Source organism: Quercus robur, chromosome 3 (assembly GCF_932294415.1).
Source record: "Quercus robur chromosome 3, dhQueRobu3.1, whole genome shotgun sequence".
Lineage (NCBI taxonomy): Eukaryota > Viridiplantae > Streptophyta > Magnoliopsida > Fagales > Fagaceae > Quercus > Quercus robur.
The window spans coordinates 32883383-32905136 of record NC_065536.1 but is presented as its reverse complement, the minus strand read 5'-3'; the positions used below and the strand labels follow the sequence as shown (position 1 = coordinate 32905136).

The window sequence follows — 21754 nt, the reverse complement described above, 5'->3', positions numbered from 1 at the left end:
GTCCCATAGCAACTAAAGGGCCCTGTAAGGGGTAGCAGTCCAAGGCATGTGGAGAGTCATTCGAGGAGCTGGAAAAGGTGGTAATAAGGAAAGATGAGGGGTGATATTTTCAAGTGAGATCTCAGTTGCCACCATTGGAAAAGGCAGAGTTGGTGAAGTTTTTGGAAGTCAACATTGATGTGTTTGCTTGGAGCACTTCTGATGTACTAGGGATTGATCCTGAGTTTATGTCATCAATTGAATGTGAATCCCAAGACCACACCATGTAAGCAACCTCCTCGACGCTCATCCAAAGAGCATGCCGAAGCAGTAAGGGTAGAAGTAAACAAGTTGAAACAAGTTGGAGCAATTAAGGAGATCTTCTACCCTAAGTGGCTGGCTAATATTGTGGTAGTAAAGAAGAAGAATGGGAAGTGGTGTGTGTGTATGGACTTCACTGATCTGAATAAAGTTTGCCCAAAGGACCCTTTTCCCTTCAGGATTGATTAGTTGGTGGATGCAACAATGAGGCATCATCAGATGAGTTTTTTGGATGCCTTCCAAGGATACCATCAGATACCCTTATCACTGTCTGATCAGGAGAAGACAACTTTTCGTGCTCTTAATGGGAACTATCACTATCGGGTGATGCCCTTTGGCCTTAAGAATGCAAGATCCATGTATCAAAAAATGGTGACGTGGATGTTTGAGTCACAGATTGGGAGGAATATGAAGGCCTACATTGATGACATGGTGATAAAGAGTAGGCAGGTAGAAAAGCATTTGCCAAATTTGGGAGAAGTATTCTCAATGTTGAGAGAACATAAGCTACGTCTGAACGCATCCAAGTATTCTTTTGGGGTTAGCTCGGGAAAGTTTCTAGGTTACATGATAACAATGAGGGATTGAGGTCAACCCCGATTAGATTAGGGCTATTAACAACTTACACCCTCCTCGGAATCCCAAAGAAGTACAAAATTGACTGGGATGGCAATGGCTTTGAATAGGTTCATTTCTCGGTCTGCGGTCGTATGTCGTCCATTCTTCTAGCTTCTTCACATGTGGAAGGACTTTCGTTGGATTGAGGAGTGTGTAGCAGCTTTTAAAGGGCTTAAACAGTATTTGTCAAGTCCTACAATCCTCTCCAGGCCTGAGAAGGAGGAAGTGTTGAATGCGTACCTAGCAGTTACAGATTATGTTGTTAGTTTGGTCTTGGTCAGAAATGAGGATGGGGTCCAAAGGCCTGTCTACTATGTCAGTAAATCTTTTATTTATCCCTCGAGAAGGCAGTATTGGCCATTATGCATGCCACTAGGAAGCTTCCTCATTATTCTCAGGCTCACATTGTGGTGGTGCTCACCCAGCTCCCTTTGCAAGCTCTTTTACGAAAATCAGACTATACGGGCAGAATTGCCAAGTGGGAAACCATGTTGGGTGCCTATGATGTCAAGTACATGCCTCGAATTGCTATAAAAGGGCAGGTCCTAGCAGACTTTGTGGCAGAATTCACCGAGGGTACGATGAGTGTGGAAGAGAAAGCATTAGGTGTTATGACCACCTCGGCCAAGGTTATTCTCCCGTGGGAAGTATACATTGACTGAGCAGCTAACCGAAAAGGAGCAGGGATAGGGATTGTATTGATCACTCTCAAGAAGCTGGTGATGGAGAAATCATTGTAGTTAGGTTTCTTAGCTACCAACAATGAGGCTGAGTATGAAGCTCAGCTGGCTGAGTATGAAGCTCTGCTAGCTGGAGTGGATATGGTCAATTAACTAGGAGGAGAAATGGTAGAGTTGTATTTTGATTATCAGTTGGTGGTTGGCCAAGTCAATGGAGAGTTTGAGGCTAGAGATGAGCGGATGCAATGATATCTTGCTAAAGTAAAATAGGCTCGGGCCTAGTGTAGAAGCTTTGTTTTGAAGCAAATTCCGAGAGGTCAGAACTCCCATGCAGATTCTTTGGCTATGTTGGCAACTTCTCTAGGGTCAAGCCTTCCTTGAGTTGTTATTGTTGAAGACATGACTAGCTCTAGTCTTGCAGAGAAGCCCTCAAACGAGGTGCATAGCATCCAAGTTGGACCGAGCTGGATGGACTCCTTGGTAGCTTTTTTGAAGCAAGGGTCGTTGCCCGAAGATAAGGGAGAGGCCAAAAAAATGCGCAAGAAGACTCCCCGTTATTGGCTATCCGAAGAACAGAAATTGTATAAGCGTTCTTATTCAAGGTCATACCTATTGTGTGTGCACCTTAAGGCAATGGAGCCCTTGTTGGAAGAATTACATTAAGAGATACGTGAGAGCCACACAGGAGGGAGATCCTTAGCCCATAAAGCCCTTACCTAGGGATATTGGTGGCTGAGCATGCAGAAAGCCTCACAGGATTATGTGACCAATGTCCAAGGGCAAGGGCTGGAAAGTGTGACCAATGTTAGAGATATGCCCCAAATATTCATCAACCAAGGGGAGTCTTAAATCCACTCTCCAGCCCTTGGCCATTTGCTCAGTGGGGCTTGGATATAGTGGGACCATTTCCTCGAGCTATAGGGAATTGAAGGTGGCTCCTTGTAGGGACAGACTATTTTACCAAGTGGGTGGAAGCTGAGCCACTTGCTAATATCAATAATGTGGACACTAAGAGGTTTATTTGGAGGAATATCGTCACAAGGTTTAGAGTCCCACACACATTGATCTCAGATAATGGTATTCAGTTTAATAGTAAAGCCTTTCGAAAATATTGTGGAGAGTTAGGGATTAGGAACAGGTATTCTACACCTGCTTATCCTCAAGGAAATGGTCAGGCCGAGGCTACTAATAAGGTTATAGTGTCAAGGCTAAAGAAAAGATTAGATAACGCTAAAGGGAAATGGGTGGATGAATTGCCTCATGTACTGTGGATTTATCGTACTACGCCCCAAAGATCAATAAAAGAGACTCCTTTTTCAATGACTTATGAGGCAGAAGCAGTAATTCCTCTAGAGTCAGGATTCCCCACCCTAAGAACTGATCAGCTCAATGTTGAGGAAAATAATTGTTTGCTCTTAGATAGCCTAGATGTGGCCGAGGAAATGAGAGAGGTTACTGTAGTAAAAATGGCACATTACGAGCATAGACTTAAGTAAGGGTATGATAAGGGGATGAAGTTAAGGCCATTAGCTCCAAGAGATTTGGTTTTGAGAAAAGTGGTGGGGACAACAAAGAACTCTGCCTGGGGAAAACTAGGCCCCAACTGGGAAGGGCCTTATAGGATAACCTTTATTTCTGGCATTGGGGCTTATTATTTAGAAGACTTGGATGAAAATGTAATTCCTCGTTCTTGGAATGTAAATAATTTGCGGTGTTATTATTATTAATCTTGTGAACTTCTTTGCTATTCATGTTTGGTTTATTTGTGCTTCACTATGGATGCGTTTATTGAGGTAACCTTATATGGAAAAATTCTAAGTGTTAAATAGAACCTCGGCCTTGTTCAACTCCTCAGGGTCACAAGCCTTAGGTAAATTAACCTTATATGGAAAAATTCTAAGTGTTAAATAGAACCTTGGCCTTGTTCGACTCCTCGAGTCACAAGCCTTGGGTAAATTAACCGTTATAGAAAAAGCTTCTAAGTGTTGGCCAGCATCTAGGTTTGATGTGGCTCCTCGGGTCACGTAGGAAGTTGCTTAAGTATAAGGTAAGGATAAGGATCTTAAGCGCCTCCTTGGATTTCCAGATCAGTGCCAATTGGTTTGCTTCAGGATTCCAAGTCCAACTTAAGGTAAGTGTTGATTGGTATTTTTATTAAGTTCTATGAGTTAGTCCAGTAATTGTCTTATAAGTCGTTTCAGATTGATTAGAGGGATAAGAAATGTTTCATAATTAAATTACAAGTTAGTATGTTGAAACTGTTATAAGGAAAAGAAAGTAACGTGGAATGTAAACTGACAAGTATAAATTAAACAGTTGAAAAAGCATAAAATGAAGTTTAACTTTTTTCATTAAAGTTTAAGAGTTGGAGTACAATGGAAAGAAAAAGAGGGCACCAACTACATTTAATCCTAATTACAAAATTGACTATCAGTTTCTTAGTCTAGGTTCTAGCTATGTAGAGGTTTCTTTTTCTTTTCCTCCCTTCTTTTCCTGCTCCTTCTCTTTCTTTTTCCTCTTCAATTGGGCCACTTTAGTTGCTTCCTCCATCTTCCACGTCCACCACGATGGCTAGAGTGGGATGCTCCTTCTCTTTGTCTTTAGCTGGTGTAGCAGACAGAGTAGAGGCAAGCTGGGTTGAGGAAGAAGTAGGGGCAGAGCTAGGGTTCGCTGAAGGCTATGGGGGGCTGGGGGCCAAGCGTAAGGTAGCAGGGTAGTAGACCTTGTCCAGAGTCCTGAGCTCTGATTCAGTACTGACCCCAGCTGCATTCAGGGCTTGACCCCACACCTCCAAGCAAAAGGCTCGAGCAACGTCCTTGAGTTGGGCAGTGAGACTTTCTGCAGCCTTAGTCATGCTCGCATCATAAGCTGCCTGCTTGACCTTAGCCTTCTCATCATCCTTGGCCTCCAACTGCTTGTGCAACTACTTCAGCTCCACCATGTTCAATGACAATTTATTCTTAACCTTTTTCTGGGCCTTTAGGCACTCTATAGCTTGTTTTTCATAGCTGGCCAAGGCAACTTCAGCATTTTTCTGAGCCTTCTCAGTCTTAGTCAGTTAGGCAAAAGTCTCCTTAAGCTTCTTCTCCACCTTCGCGTGGGCCTTCTCGGCTGCTGTCAGCTTGCCTGGCATGGTCCAATACGTGGTCCACCCATTCCCCAGCCAAGAAAGCAGCTTGGACCGACTACAAAATTAATATCGGTTAGGGTTTGTACACATATTATTTTACTTTATAAAGAGAGAAGGATAATTATATACCTTTGCTAGGTCCTGTTTCAAAGATAGGAAAACTTCGCGTTTCCTAAAGGAACTTAGCTCTTGCATGTCCTCAGGTAGGCATAAGGCTTTCTCTAAGCACTCTGTTACAAGGCCTAAGCTACCTTTCTGATGGTCCCTCAAGTTGGCGTCACTCAACACGAGACTACTTAAGCTCAGGGTGAATAAGGGCCTCTAAACAAAAGGCTTGGGTGGTTGGTCTCCCTCCAACTCTTTAGAGGCCCCAGTGTAGGTGCTTTTCTTCTGTTGGCCCCTAATTGTTCGGGCCTCCTTGGCTAGGGGTTGGTGAGAAGAGTGGGTGACTTCTCCCTCCTCGACACGCTCAATGCCTTTGCCTCCTTGGGCCTTCTTCCTCTTCGTGTCAATGACATCAACGAAAGATGCGCGCGTCGGAGCAAGAGTGGGTGGTCGGGGCACCACCGCAACAATTGAAGAAGAGCCCCCAGCATGGGCCATTAGCAAAGCAAGAAGGTCTGAGGTCTTTTCCCCGAATCCCATTCCTTCTGGAATATTGGCACTCTCTTGGTTGGTGCTGACTTGGGCGGGGCATAAAGTGCGGTGAGAGGTACTAGGAGCATTCTCGAGGTCCTCTTACTGATAGAAAACCTCGAAGTCCTTATCTATCACTTCCTGAGTAGGTTCAGGAGTGGGCTCTTTAGTTTCTTCGTTTGAAACAATGGGAGGTTCTTATGGGTAGAGGAGCCTGGCTGCAAGTGGGGCTGGAAGTTAAGCGTCTTGAGTTCCAGCTGAAGGAGGTTCAGCTAGTAGGAAGCCTAGGACAGCTACGTCTATTAAAGTTAACTGAGGGTCACTAGCTCTAATGACGTTCTTTGGGCTTTAAAAACATTTGGTGAGAGGCTTGTATCCGAGAATGACGTACGCAGCTCGGAGTTAACTGTCCTTATGCAGAAAAATCTCTGACTTGAGGATCCGGTTTAGGTCTGCGAAGTTCATCAGATGCTTGGACGGGGTAGTGTGGTATTCGTCTGCCAATGAAAACAATAAGAGTTATAAATCAAAAAAAAAAAAAACACTTAAACTTGTAAAAGCTAGGCAAGATCCTATATGTGTCTATGGTCCTTAGGAACCCTACCTAGTTCCCCTTCTCGAGTAGGATAGTGCAATCCGTCATGCCAGTCTCCCAAGATGATGAGGAAGTTCTCGTCCATACCTTTGCTTGAGTTAGGTAGGCAGGAGATTAACCTAACAGAAGGAACTCTACATTTAATGTAGTATTTAGTCTTTTCCCCCTTTTGACAGTTGTATACCCAATTTACGTCATGCCATGTTAGGTTAGTCCCCATTTTTCTGTTTAGCAAGTCTACACATCCGAGGACCCTAAAGACATTTAGGAAGCATTGGGTAGGGGTAAGCCTATAGTTCATTAGGTAGTCTCGGGTGACCCTTTCCATGGGAATTCCCATCCCGCCTTCTATAAAGGCGATCATTGGAATGACTACGGATTCAGGAGGTCTGTTCATGACCAGCCATTCACCTATTTCACAGTGTTGGAGTTCAACACTGTTAGGGGTCCTATACTACGCCCTAAAGGTGGACATGCTTTCGAGAGTATCTACTAGCCTAGCAAATCTACCCATGGAGTTTTATGGTAAGATAAATGTAAATCTGTGCAAAAGAAAAATGAGAGTATGATAACACCTACGAGCAATGAAAAGATTTCTCCTCGAGAAGCTGCTTCAACACAAATTGCCAAAATGCATAAATGAAGTAAAGCCAGCCCCAAGTCCTCCTTATATAGGGGTGGAAAATGAGCAGTAATTTTCCCGCTCATAAATGAGCAGTAATTTTCCCACTCATAAATGAGGAGGAACAAGGACCATAGGATCCTCATCGCATTGTAGAACGTGGGGGGACAAGCAGCTTCCTAACATTATAAATACTAGATCATGGATTCCAAAGCGTCAAAAGCATGCTAGAGATAGGTGAAAGGACGTTACCATGTGGGAACGCATGTGGTACATGTGAGATCAAGTCTTGTAACTAAAACCTTGCTTTTATCTCAAAATTAATGGCAAAGTTTTAGGGGGCTATTGTAGGGGCCCAAGGACTGAGGAAAGGGTTGTAGAACTGAAGAGTGGATATTGGGGCATTACATATCCAAAGAGGGAGGTTACCCAAGGATAAGAGGAGAAGAGGCAAAAGGTTCCTAGGAGCTTCAGGTGGGAAGGATTGGCTGAAGAAAGAGAATCATGAGGAGTAGGGGAAGTTTCCAGCAAGAAGTAGCCTACTGCCTCTACATTAAATGGTGGGCAACAACTTTATCAGCTACATTGATGAGGAAGTGACCTGAACAGTGTAATTCACAACTAAGCAACTCCTTCTACCACCTTCCTCAAATGTTTAAAGGGACAGGTGTCGCTAGGAGAAATTTGTTAGGTAAAGATGGGGGGTTAGGATGTGAAGTGGAGGGAGTATATAAGAAAAAGATTGTTCTCATAGAAGGGGATCAGGCACATATATCAAAAGTGAGAGTAACAAAAAGAACATTAAGAGAAGAGAGTGAGCAGTGGATATTTTTGTGTATCATTGGCTTTCGGGCAGTCTTGTACTTAGATATTTGCTCACAAATTCTATAACATAACGCCTTTTTTTTCCCCATATTTCCATCCTCGGGTTAGGCTCTCTCTTGTTGTTTGATTCCCTCTCTTACAAATCTATTGATTTGGGCCATAGTAGAACTGTATAAACCCACTGTTCTAAGTGGGCCTAGACTGCTAGATTTTTTTTGGTCCTTACAACTATAAGAGGATTCCCCTCTTTGAATTGAACTTTTTTTGTAGTTTAGAAATACCCTCATTAATGAATGGTAACTTCTCTTAAAAATAAAGTCATAGATGTCAAATAACAAATTTCATTTTGAATTCAAAAAGAGAACTCCTAAAAGTAAAATACCCTTAATTTAAAAAATAAAAAATAAAAATTAAGAGAACTCCTAAAATTTAGCATTCTTTACACTCACATTCATCTTATTTTTCCTACCCAAACTTTTCACCATATCACTACACCACTTTCAAACACACGTTCAAAAAATATATATATAGTTACTTCTTATCTCTAAAGTTTATCAATTTTATTTGTGTGAAAAAAAAAAAAAAATATATATATATATATATATATATATATTTTAAAATTTAATAGATGTAAATTATTAACCTTTATCCAAAAACATAAAAAAGCCTTTGAGCACGCGTGTGCTTAGAGGCTAATATATTTTAAGGATTTAAATTGTTACTTTTAGAACCCTCAAAGTTTAATTTGTTACCTTTGAAACTATAGGGTTTAATTTATTACTTCTTATGACTCTAAGGTTTGATTTGTTACTTTTAAATCTATGGGTTTAATTTGTTATACCCCTAAATTGTTGGGTTTAAAATGATTTTTCCCCCTTTTTTTTCTTGGAAAATTTTAAAGAGACTAGCCCCTTGTTCAAATCCAAATTCTCTCCTTATAGAAAGTCAGGAAATACCAATTGAAGCAAGTGGCAGGTGGTAATTGAGCAACTCCATCAAGGGACGATGTAATTTATCACTTTTTGGGACTCATTTTTTTCCATAGGAATTGCAACGTTCTTGCGGTCTTGCCCATCTGCTTGTTACCCGAATTTCTTGTAATGCTCTCTGGAGGCCTTTAACAATTTCATCCTGCTCTTCTTGGGTCATCTTAGAGGATGTAGATTGTCTGGACTAACTTTTGTTTTTACCATTCATTTTGAATAATAATACGTAATCACTCAAAAAATAAAGAAAGGAAAAAAGAAAAAAAAATGGTAGGTAGTATGTATGGTTGTCAAAATCCTAATCTTGGATCTCAGGATCCTAATATCCTAAAATCCTACTTCATAAAAACGATCCAAATTAGTGTTGAATCTTTTATGGTGTAGGATTGACATGGGATCACAATCCTGGATGATGGAATGTAAGATCCTAAGAACCTGCTCTATAGAATCCTTAAGATCCTATTCCATATAATCGATTTGGATTGGTGTAGAATCATTCACATAACCTCTAAGTAATTGAATCGACGTCCATTAAAGTTATTATAATTATTTGTAATTATGTCTCTCAATGGTGAGATTAGGATTGTCTAGCTCTATTAATCAAGTTGTAATGAGTTTTGAATGGTTTGGTATATTTTATTATCTTGATACAATTGAAACATTTGTAAAATCTTTGTAACTTTGGAATTTGGATGATTTTGTATTTTTTGTTTTGTTTTGTTTTTGTTTTTGTCATAGTAGTTGTAGTTGATGATAGATTTGTTAATTTGGAACATTACGTATATTTTTGGTGTTCAATTTTATTTATTTATTTATTTATTTTTACAAGATAAAATTCTACTCTAGCCTAATTTTTGTGTATGTGTGTGTGGAGTTCCTTTCTAGATACTTGAACCTTATCCCTTACCCCCCCCCCCCCCACATTCCACAAACACTTATACTTATGATGTTCGAACTTGAAACTTTTAAGTTTGAAATTTGAAGCTTGTTATTTATTTATGTATTGGTGATTTGGTATTAAGTAATTAGTAGTTTAGTACCTTTTTATGAATAATTTGTGTTACATTTACTTTTTTTTTCTTATGGTGTTTTTATATGTATTATTATTATTGTTGATTTTTCATTATATTTTTTTCTACAAAAAATAGAATCTTATAGTTCTCGATCGATCCAAGAAACTCTCATTTATCTATATAAGATCCTCATCTAACTACCACTTAAAAGTGTGATCGTCTCTAAAAAAATGAAAAAATGTATTAGGTTTATATAAAAATGATTATCCATCACTCATCATTTTATCGAGTAGTTGTCATTGTCACCAAATAAATGAGAAAAAAATTACGGTAAAAACCCATTGGTAAAAAAGAAAAAGAAAATGAAAATGAAAAAGGAAGTGAAATGTGGTAAATTGGGATTTTTACCATTTTGGTAAGAAGTAACCTGTAGATTCAATTGGATCTTTCCCAAATTGACACTTGGGAACCTGAGTACCAAAAGCCCAAATGCTAGTTTGCAAGTGCATGGTCCTAAAAACCCATTACAATTACAGCACCAAACACTAACAAAGCCACCAGTGGAGCAGAGGACCGGATACACTCATACCCCCAAGACACAGTTAGAAGAAAAGCTCCGAATTCCAAAAGCAAACCCGCAGAGACATGGAAGTGGAGGGGTCATCGAAGAAGATGATAGCAACACAGGCTGAGATGGTGGAGGCTAAGGTCCCCATTCCCTACAGAGACCAGTGTGCCCACTTGCTGATTCCTCTCAACAAGTGCAGGCAAGCCGAGTTGTACCTCCCATGGAAGTGCGAGACTGAGCGCCACATATATGAGAAGTGCGAGTACGAGCTCGTCATGGAGCGAATGATCAAGATGCAGAAGATCCGTGAACAACAAGAGGCCAACTCGAAGAGCGGCAAGAAGAGCCCCATTCCTCTCATTCCCAACACTGCCAATGCTTCTTAGAGTTGACTGACGCCCACAAATCCCATTTGGGTCAGTGATTCTGAATCCCAAAATACGTTATTTGTTTTTTCTTTCTTTGATTGATGATGGGTTTGTTATGTTTTTTTTTTTTTTTTTTGGGTTATTTATGATCTAGGATTTTGTTGTGGAAATTTAGGATTTTTTGTTTGTGGGTTTTACTGATTGATGCATTTTTGGTTGATCTATGAAGTTTTGGGGGTTTGAGTTGATGGGTTATTGTTGGATTGTGTTGTTATTGTGTGGGGGAAATGATTGATGGAGGTTTTGATTTTGAAGATTTTGAGGGTTATGTTGGTTGGTTCTTTATTTTTTATGATGAGTTTGTGCTTGGTTTGGGCTTTGTGTGTCAAAAGTCAAAACTAAGTAGGCTGTGAATTTGTTCCCATCAAGATTGTTGCTTTGGATAGGGATCCAGTAGAGGTCACTGCCTACTGGGTTGGATAGTTGGTGGTTAAGTGGTGGGAGCAGTCTTACAAATACAAAGTATAAGAGAGTCGCTAGTACTGAACTTCTGATACTATCACTAGCTGATTTTTAAAGATTTTTATCAGAGATATAAGATTTAGGGATGGTTTACAATCATTGGCAATGCAGGTCTTGATTGAAGCGAGTAAAATAGGGGGGAAAAAAGAGAGAGTGGTTTGAGTTTTAACTGTTGGAAGTTGAGGGGTAACTCAGGGGAGAGGTATGGATATAATTTTTTTTTTTTTTTTTTTTTGATTGGTAATTTACACACCTGATGGGTCTTGAACCCAAGACTTCACCCTCCACCTAACACTTATAAGAGGAGGAGGTGCTAGTTGTGCTAGAGCACATTGGCTATAATGACTCTGAGTTTCCGCGCCATGGATTGTTGCCAGCTGAGAGAGGGTCATTTAGCTGCCTGAGTGCATAATTGCATATGATAAGTTTGTTTTAGATGTGTAAGGATTTTTTTTTTCTTGAACCTATTCAATGGTCTTAAAAAAAAATTAGCTTTTGATTCTTCTTCAATTCATGGTTCAGCCCCTGCTTTCTAGCCCTTTGTCCATGGATTAAAAGCTTGACTCAACCTCTTTCTGGAAGTACATTCACATTTAAATAGGAAATTTGATTGACAGAAACATAATTTTTTTTTTTTTTTTTTATGACCTAGACTACCTTCTATTTTATCACGTGATGTAAGAGACTTAATTGTGCAGTTTATGTGGACTGCCATGCTAAGTTTGAGTTGAGTGAGTTTGTGTATGCTGCAAGTTGCATGTAGTTGTACATGGGAATTCTCCCTAAATTTACAATTTTTTTTAATATAAAGTAATAAATTTTATTGATCAAGAGTTACTTATCAACAAAAAAAAAAAATTGATCGAGAGGCACTCCCTCACGTACACAGGATGTATACATGATGTAGTCCTAAAGAATCGCAAAGAGTGACAGGTACAATCGGAAAGAAAGAGAATGATTGTCACTAGAGCCCAAAACATGGGACCTTTCAAACTGTATCTTGTAGAAGACAGCTTTAGTTGAACAACTGATATTTCCATGTCTTCAAAAGTACAGTTCCTCTCTCTCTCTCCACAGTGTCCATTGCAGGCATAAAGGGGCTTGATTCCAAACAAAAGGAGTAATGATTACCAAACAGGTTCCTCCATCCATATAATAGATCAATGACACTCTTAGGCATTAACAATAAACCCCAAAAACAGAAAAGATAAATAGTATGCATGTATGTCATGTATGTGGGATACACATTGTTGAGTGTTAAGTATAATAGTTAGACATTACTTATCCCAAAAAAAAAAGAGTATTATAGTTAGACATTGTCATCATGTTCTGCTTATCATTGATGTGTGTTGGTTCACATATAATTGTATGATACTGAGTCAATAGTGACAAATAAAATTGGGATGTAAGGAGAAATCAAATAAAGTGGCTTAACCATGTTCAATGAAGATGAAAAAGTGCAGTAGTTAGGTGAAACATCATACAGATTGAAAATGTAGCTGGAAGTTAACAAGAAGATGAGCTAAAATACCGTGAAAAGACCTGTCAAAGATTAGGTACTGAGGTGTCTGCTGTGATCAAAGGGTAAATTCTTGGAACAGCATGTGAAATTGTTTGCAATTTTTAAATTGCCCTTAAAAAAATGTGAGTTCATGGAGAAATAAGAGAGAGAATATGAAAATTTCTGATACAGCCCTCAGCCACCATAATCAGTATACATAGGAGAGTTCCTTACAAGAAATAGAGAATATTCTTGATAATGAGGTGGGGGATACCTCATCAGTGACACCTCACCATTATGATATTCTAGGCTCTTCTAGAAAAGTACAATACAGTGGTACAAGTCATAGTGTAATAGCTATCTATCAAAAAGTCAGCATAATAGCTATCTATCAATGAGTCATAGTGCAATATCTTTATAACACTCACCCTCAAGGTGCAGCATACATATCATCTAAGCCCTGCTTGGTACAAATAGACTCTAACTGACTCCTAAACAATGGCTTTGTAAAAATATCGGCAAGTTAATGTTCAAAATTCACAAATGGTGTAGTGATTTCTCCACTTAGAAGCTTGTCTTGTACAAAGTGACAATTTACTTCAATATGCTTGATCCCTTCATGGAACACAGGATTGGAAGTTGTAAAAACTAGAAAATCTAAATAGAATTGAGAGGATTTCATTGATTGAGAGAAAATTACAAGAAATGGAATCAATGAATAATACATAACAGGTACTCTGTTTTATATACACAGAAAAATATAGCTACCCTATAATTGGCGCCAAATTCTGTTATTTGAACATTCTAGAATCTGTACACGTGGCAAGCTTGAGCAGCAAACTCCTGGATTTGCAGAACTAACTCCTTCAATGCTCTTGGATGAAGAACTCGTGATGTGGCATGGCTTCAAGCAGTTCCAACACTTCTGTGCTCATCAAGTCATTTGATGCAAGCCTTGTGCTCTGAGCAGTGCACTCCTTATCAGCAGATGCTGCCTTCGTGGCTTGACCAACGCACCTAGCATCAGCAACTGCTGCACTGCCTGCTACCCTTGTGGCTTGGCTAGTGCACCTCACATCAGTAGCTGCTGCACCACTGGCTACCTTCATGGCTTGGGTTATGCACCTCTGCTGTGAGATGTTGCTTGCACTTTTAACAGAAGTGATGTGTAAAGCAGCTTTGTTATCACACGATAGTGGGATAGGAGCGGGTATTGAGAAGCCTTACTCCTGAAAGAAGTGTTGTAACCATTTTCTCCATATTTACTTGTTGCCAGTTGAAGACTAAGGCCATGTTCTTGCAGATTGTCAAGCTGGGGCAATCATGATGTTCAATCATCCCCATGGTTGTAGACATTCATTTGCTCTTTGTGCCCTGGTGAAAGGCATCCATGAATTTCCCCATGCTCACTTATGGATCAATCTAGTTCTGTACATTACCCATGAATTGCCCTTCTCAATAGTCAATCTCCTTTCTTTATTGCTCTGTTTGCCCTACTCTTTGTTTTCACAAAGATTGAAATAGGAATTAGAGTGTTAAGTTTCTTTCAAAGATAGAGAGAGAGAGGAATGAGGTGGATATGATTTTGTGGTTGGAAGGGTTTGATATTTGGGTATATGTTTGGAATGGAAGGAGATGGGAGAGAGGATAGGGGAAGGGTGGTTGGAATACACACATAGATTTTTTTTTTTTTTTTTTTTTTATATGTCAGATTACCTTGAAGGTAAAACAATATATGTAGAGTACCTAGCATGCCCCTGGAGCCAAAGTGGAAGGTGAGGCCATAGGTTCAAGACTCATTTAAGTCCGTGTATAACTTACCAATATAAGAGAGGGGGTGGGGGGGAACCCCAAGCCTGATGGTGGAGTTTTGGAATGCAGGATTAAGAATTCCTTTATTTTCAAAATTCTGTGTATTATTCAGTACCTTCTCCAAATATACTCGTAAGGTCATAGAGTGGCTATTTCTAAGTTGATAGATGTTATGGCTTATATGGCCTGGGCTTCGTGAAATACAATGGAAGTGACTTTTGTATATGTTATCTTGATTTCTATTATTATTCATAGCGGCAATGATGGAGTGTTGTGTAACAAGAATGTCAAACTCTTCAATGAGAAGCACCTGTTCTCTCTTGCAAATGACACGGGGCTTTCTGCCTTTATCTATCTTTACAAAAATCTAAGTAATGCCATGCTGGTGTAATATTGGAGAAAGGAAGGCACTTGTTTTGCCATACTAATACTGAGTAGCTGCTGTTAGTTTACATGGAGGGTGTGGTGGTGAAAGGCTTCCCCCAAAGTGTTGTTTATTGCTGTTTGGAAGAAAACCCAGTAAACTAAAATACCATAATGACAATTTGATAGTAGTGGAGAAAATTGATACATTTGAATTCGAGACTTATCAAAAAAAAAAAAATTGTATTCAAGATTGCAACTGGCAAGATACTAGATTCTATAGAGGTTATTCAAATCATGTTTATAGCCCGCTTTTTTTTATAGGTAAAAACCTGAATTAAACAACATATAGCCCCTTTTACTGGATAAAAGATCTCACCGAGAAAGTGGAATATATCAGGGAATCTTAGGTTGTGTGTGGTTCCATTTTAAGAAGACTGTTTCAGAAACCCATTCTTAGAAAATGATTAAAAATTTATAAAATTTTGTGGATGAATTTCTTAGAAAAGGACTTTAGAAATATTCCTGATGAACTCAAAATATTTTTGAGCTTAGAGACAAATAGTTCTAAATCTTCACAAGACAATTTCCAGAAAGTCATTTAAAGAATTTGACAATAAACCTTCAGAAATTTCAATGTTTGAGGATCAATTATTTCTGAAAATTGTCTGGTAAAATACTCAATGAATGGATAAACAAGTTTGAAGTGAGAACCAAAGTGGCTCTTAGTTTTAATGCTTTTTTGACGTATCATATCATGTGTTAGGCCACTGATGGATGTTTAGTGTATTAGAATGTTGTTGTGCTAAGTTGTTACAATTTATTCGTGCCACATCTCTGAGCTTTTCTACAAGAACTGTTATTTTTTCTGTTAAACAGCAGAAAGCCATTGAAAATTTGAGATTGAATATCTGAAGTTTGATTGATGCCCAATGTTTTCTGTTTCATAATAGCACATACTTCAGTCATGATTCATCATTTCCAAGTGCATGGAGGCACACAAACATGTGTTATGTGTACATTTAACTGAATGATCCAAAGTCCACACTAATGAATCATTACACTCAGTAAAGGATTGTTTTATTTGGGTAGTTCGTGGAAGCCATTAAGAAAAGACTGCACTCTCTCTCTCTCTCTCAAGCCTGTCATCTTGTACTACAGCTTTTCTGCAGGTAGTTGTCAATTAAGGTGCCCACCCACCATATCATACCACGTAATCTTTTAAAAGACGTTTCCCCAACTCAATTGGGTATTTTCTGCAAGGAAAAAGGAAATTAAGATGGTGTTGCCTAACTAATTCAATTCCTTGCATTTGATACTTTTGAATAGTGAGTTTTTTTTTTTTTTTTTTTTGGTGTAAAAAAATTTTATAATGAGTAACTTTGAATTGTTCGCCCGGTTGAATTATTTGTCATGATCTTTTCTTTTTCTCTTTAAATTCATTAGTTTTCTACCCTTTTTGGTTTCCCATGCCTATAACACTGGTTCTTTTGTCTGTGACAGGCATCTAGAAATTGCTCAGATGTGGATGCTTTAATGTTTTTCACAGCTATTGATGGGAAGTTATTTGAAATTTCTTGTCCTGAGACAAATGTGAGACTCAAATTTGTTCATGTTCTTTTTTCAGTTTCCAACTCTGTCTCAACACATGGAATAAAATTAACAATGACATTTGGTGATCTTTCTTAGCTGTTCTTTTCCTTCTGTAATGTCATGTTTCAGCTAGCTCTAGCATTGTCTTGGCCTATTAGATTTGTGGACTTGGAAATTTCTCGTTCTGAAAGAGATTTCATTATGGATGTGAATTTACTTATTTTTAGGTTAGGAACAAAAGGCATTTCTTTTTTCACCAATTTTACCTATCGGATGCAAAGGCAGGAGTGGGTTTTCATAACAGTAGATGGAGAGACAATAATAGTGAATGTAGCCCTGCTTTTTCTATGCAATGCAATGATAAAGCCAATCTCTAAAGATGAGTAGGGGAAGGACATCACTATAACTGATATTGGCACTCGGGTGAAACCCAAACACCACTTCTTAGCCTTTATGTTGGTTGAGGGCAGGAGCATTGCCTTTCCTCCTTTTGCAACCATTAGGTGTATGTTTGGAACGGACTTGGCTTGTTTCCAATACCCTCCAATGCACTAGCTCCGTTGCAATGGCAACATGTGGCCAAAAATGAACATGTGTCATCATTGCAATGGGTCTAATGCATTAAAGTACTAAACCCAATCTTTGCCTCTGAAACAAAGGGAGTAGTGGGAAAGGTGGTGAGAATATACGCATTTCTTCTTCCTTCATCTCCCCCAATCCAATCATAGGGGAGATTGATTGAGCATCTTTTTATTTTGATTTTATATTTTTCTCAGAGGCAATCTTCAATTCTGATCCTTCTCAAAGAAATTGATGCAAAGCCACCTGATTCCGGAGAAAAAAAAAGGTCTATCTCATGACCAGAGTGGGTTAAATTGTCTTTTACATTCCTTTAAACATGTAATCCTTATTCCTTAGAGGCTTAAACTGTACTTATGGGCTGTGATTAGTAGCAACTGTTTTATGTAATTAGGGCTACAATTAGTATTGAAGTTGTCCACCATCATGAAACTGAGATCAAACCCAATTGTGTCAATGTAACCCAATAAAAATGGCCCATTTGCATTTAAGTCCAGTTTTCCTCTTTACTTTCTACGGATATTCGCTTTCATGTTTTGTGAGGATGCCGGGTACTGCAAACATAACTCCAATACACCTAGATCAAGTTAGATCCATATGATTGTCATTGTGAATCTGAATTCTAAAATTCCATCAATTATCTTTTTTATGTAAGTATTTTTATACGTAGTTGAGGTTCTAAATACCGAAATTTATAATAATATAATTAGTGCTATTCAAGTCCCATGGTATTCCTTAAAAGATTAGAAAATTGAAAAAAAAAAAAAAAAAAAAAAAGGTATTTCCCATTGTCTGATTCGACAAATTGCCTTATCTAAAGAAAGTTTAGATACCGACAACAAATTCATATGCAATTTGCACTTTGATTTGTACAATAATTCTTGCGTACACAATTAAAATTGGGCAAACAACTATTAAATTGAGTAATTGACTTTTATAGGACGAATCTGATTCAACAGATTACGGCTTGGCCATAGTTTTCCTTAGCCATGTGGGGAATAAGCTAAGCAAAGCAAAGATTTGTTCCTTTCTAGTTCAATTCTCACTATACGGAATGATCTGTCCACTTCCTATTTTGGTTAGTCGTCAAAAGCAAGAGCCAGCCAGTGGAGAAGAACTTTTACCTATTTTCTTAACAAAGAAAATATAAGGATGTTTTTCTTTGTTCTATAGACATCAATTTTGACTGAGCCATAAACATAACTTGCATATTTGTCAATGTATAATTGGATCACATAATTTGCACACAGACCCATAAATGGTAATTTCAAAAATTAATCAAATCATCATTTCACGTGTATCAATTGTGGCCAAGTGTGTGCAATAGTTTAGTTTATCTAAACCTCTAGACGCTATCTTGCTTAACTTGTAGGTTGCTTGTTTACTACGTACCTACATACTGATCGTCTGGACCCTAAACCGTGGGGCAAAAGCAGTATTAGTTTATAGAAAATTAAACAAAATAAATTAAAGTTGTTAAGTGGTATTATGAAATTTGTAGTGTCCGTTTAGGAACAGCTCATCTAGTTAAAACTGAAAAACTTTTTACTGAAAGTGTAGAAAATAGGTTAAAAAAATAAGCTGAATAGCATAGTGGGATTAATGAATATCAAAAAATGCAGTGAGACCTACAAATAATAGCAAAAATAAGCTAAAAGTGTAGATAAGCTGAATTTTTTAGCTCATCCCAAACGGATGTGCAGCGAGATCAAACCAGCTTCAACACATAACTTTAGTGATTCACGTTCTTTTAAGACATTGGTTTTAGGGTTTGTTTCACATCTATAAGTTTTAAATCTTTTGAGATCTTGTGATGAATTCAGCTTGCTCACATAATACTCAAGAAAGAGACGTATAAATATCAATATTTTGAAATTCCAACACCAAAGTCATCCTCATCCATGATAATAATAAAACAATGACCAAAGAAACTAATTAAAAGACATTTCTTAAAAGAACTAATCGAATGTGTTAATATTGTAAAATGATCTCAAAATTTTAGATTGATTTTAGAAATTATCGCTCTGAGCCATGCTACCTCATTGCAATGGTAGTCTAGAAGCAACTTCAAATAATTTTTCATTGCATTTCGAAGAATACCGTCAAAATAAAAAAAGAAGTTAAATTGATTTTTCATTCATTGGGACATTTCATTTTTGTGTATCTCAGGTATATCAACTCTCACCAATATTGTCCCCCACAGATTGGGACCAAGGGAAACTCATAAGTTTTCGTGAAAATAGAGTATTGACATCACTACAGCCAAAATACCAATATCATTAGCTTGAATAAGACTATATAGGAGGTAGATGCAATGGCAAGAAGTGAAGAAAAAGGACAAAAGGGTGTAATCAGGAAAAAAAAGAGAGAGAGAGAGAATGAAAATGCATTCTCTTTGTAAAGACTCGAGTAGCTATGCATTCATTCATGCCAGAAAATTGGAAAAAAAAAGGACAAGATACAAAATTCAAAATACGAATCATATAGGGTTAGGCTCGTCTACAAGGTTGTCAAAATTAGGTTTTTACGTAGGATCATGAGAGATAGGTGAGATCATGGATTATAAGATCATACTTATTTTTTGATTTAAAACAAAAAACATATTAGTACTAATTTTTTTATGTTGAATGATTACATTAATTATGATTTCATTCATAAAATAAAATAAAATAAAAAAACAAAAACAAATATTTGCATCAATATGATGTAATTTGTATATCATATATCGCTCCGTCTATACTAATGAAACAAAGATATTTAAATGTTAACACAATGTATCCGAAAAGTTTAGCAAATGTTTAATTACCAATCAATTACCAAAATAACTATCAACACATGGAAAATATTTTCCAAGTTCCAAGTTCAAAATTCAAAACAAGTTAATTAGCAAATGGAAACTAGCTAACTACAAATTAGTATTATCACCAAAAAAAAAAAAAAAAAAAAAAAAAACTAAACAAAAAAGCACCGCATAATAGCTAACCCAAGCAAATAATCAGAAAACTAAGCCTAACTAAATAAATTAGTTAAATTCCTTTTTTTTTCTCTAGTATATAAACAACAAAACTAATATCTAATACAAGCAACTCTAGAATAATTAGATTTTGCAAATATAACCGACTGATACATGATTATTTGACCAATTGATACATGAAATTGAAACTTTAAGATGAACAAAGTTCAAATCCCTTGTGTTCACAATATATATTCATGTCTACAATGATCAAAATTTAAATAAAGCATTCAAAATGATGATAAAATAAATAAAAATTAATTAATTTTTAGTGGGATTGGTAGGATCCTATACCATCCTACTTACTATCTTACAAAGAATGCAATTCTAGTACGATTCTAATCATTTTGATCAAGTGGGATCATAAGATCATATGATCCTACTATCCAAATCCTGATTTTGACAACCATGATCGTTTGTCATGTATTTTGCTAATACATGCACACACACGCGCACATACACATATATATAAAATATTAGATGCAATATGGCATTACTAACTTACTGTTAAGAGTTTTGAAATTCAATCGATATTTTTTAGTAAATTTAATGAAAATGTTTAGGATTTATATCACTCTTCCTATTATTGAATTATATAAACATATAAAATGTAATATGATGTGAGTTTCAGTTAGCTCAACTAGTAAAGGCTCTAATGGTTTACACCAAAAACCAATTGATGTCTTGATCTAATGATAAAAACTCTCTTAAAAAAAACGTAATAGGGTATTACTAATAAATTTGACAACACGCATACGATTTTAATGAAGATTGACAAGTAGGAAATGTTCAACTGGATCGGAATATTAATATATGTAAAGTCTTCAAAAACCCAACTATTGGTACATAAATATACCTAACCCTTTGAATTTTATGATGTTTGTTCTAGAAGTAATAACTTGATAAACACTGGGTTTGTAATGTATGCGCAGCTTGAGGCGATTTCATCTCCAACTTGACATTAACCAAAGAAAAAGGGGAAACAATGAGCAACGTGTTAGCTACTTTTAGCTTATTAATCATCTCATCCTTTTTAGACAAATATCCTTGCCAGTTGTGCTGATGATGCATGCCTTTTATGACTGGTTACGTGCATGAGATCACTTGAGAAAGAAATACTGTCATTATTATTCAATCCAAGCACAACAAAACAAAAATGTGCAATCTTGAATCTTCCCTTGAAATTATTCAATCCACCTAAATTCCAATCTTCAAGGATGGAATTAGAACAAAAAATAAAATAAATTTAATTAATAGAGAGGACGGAAATTAGTCAAAAAAGGTGGAGCCCACCTCTTTAATCATCATATATTCCCTAGATTAGACCCTATAACCCACCAATTAAAAGTTTAATTGCCTAATAAGAGAAAAAGAGTCTTAATAATAATAATAATAATTTTTTTTTTTTTGGGTAAACATAATAATAATAATTCTATGACTCTACTTTCCATGCAAATAGATGAAAGGACAATAGAAAAGTCTTCCCATATGTCCGTTCCCACATACCTATCCTGTTTGGAATGTAGTGACTATGCTAATTAGATTAATATTTAATCATAATTCAGTCATTTAAGCTATGAAAAAAAAAATAGAAATGATTTTCCATGTTAAAAATTAAAATATATACTTTAGCTGCTATCTTTGACTCAGACCCACTTATGTATGGGCAAAGCTTTTATTACGTGGTGGGTAATATGCTTTATTGTTCTTCCATAAACATAAAGTTTTCATAATTGAAGAGTAGAAGACCAGAAAAATGGCAAAGTCCAAAGAATCACACAAAATTCAAAAAGCTTTTTGTCTGGACCACCTTTACCTTTGTTTTATTTATTAGTCAGAGAGAATGCAAATAATATTCTTTAGAAAGGAAATCTCCGTAGGTGGAATGCTGAACCAAGGAAAAAGTTTTCCACCAAATTCCATATGGATCATAAAGTTTTAACTTTTAAGAATACTAGGCAGTTGAACTAAGATTGCGGCTTTACTAGTACAATTAGTGATAAAAATATATATAGTATGGGAATTCATTT

General features: G+C 37.1%; 1 protein-coding gene across 1 annotated transcript; it reads left to right on the top strand.

Moving 5' to 3' along the window:
* The first annotated feature begins 9907 nt into the window (after positions 1-9907).
* On the top strand, positions 9908-16220 carry LOC126717831 (NADH dehydrogenase [ubiquinone] 1 beta subcomplex subunit 7). Its single transcript, XM_050419751.1, has 2 exons — positions 9908-10389; positions 16043-16220. Exon 1 carries the CDS (start codon positions 10051-10053, stop codon positions 10357-10359), a length of 309 nt encoding a protein of 102 aa, XP_050275708.1. The 5' UTR covers positions 9908-10050; the 3' UTR covers positions 10360-10389; positions 16043-16220.
* Positions 16221-21754: the final 5534 nt, after the last annotated feature.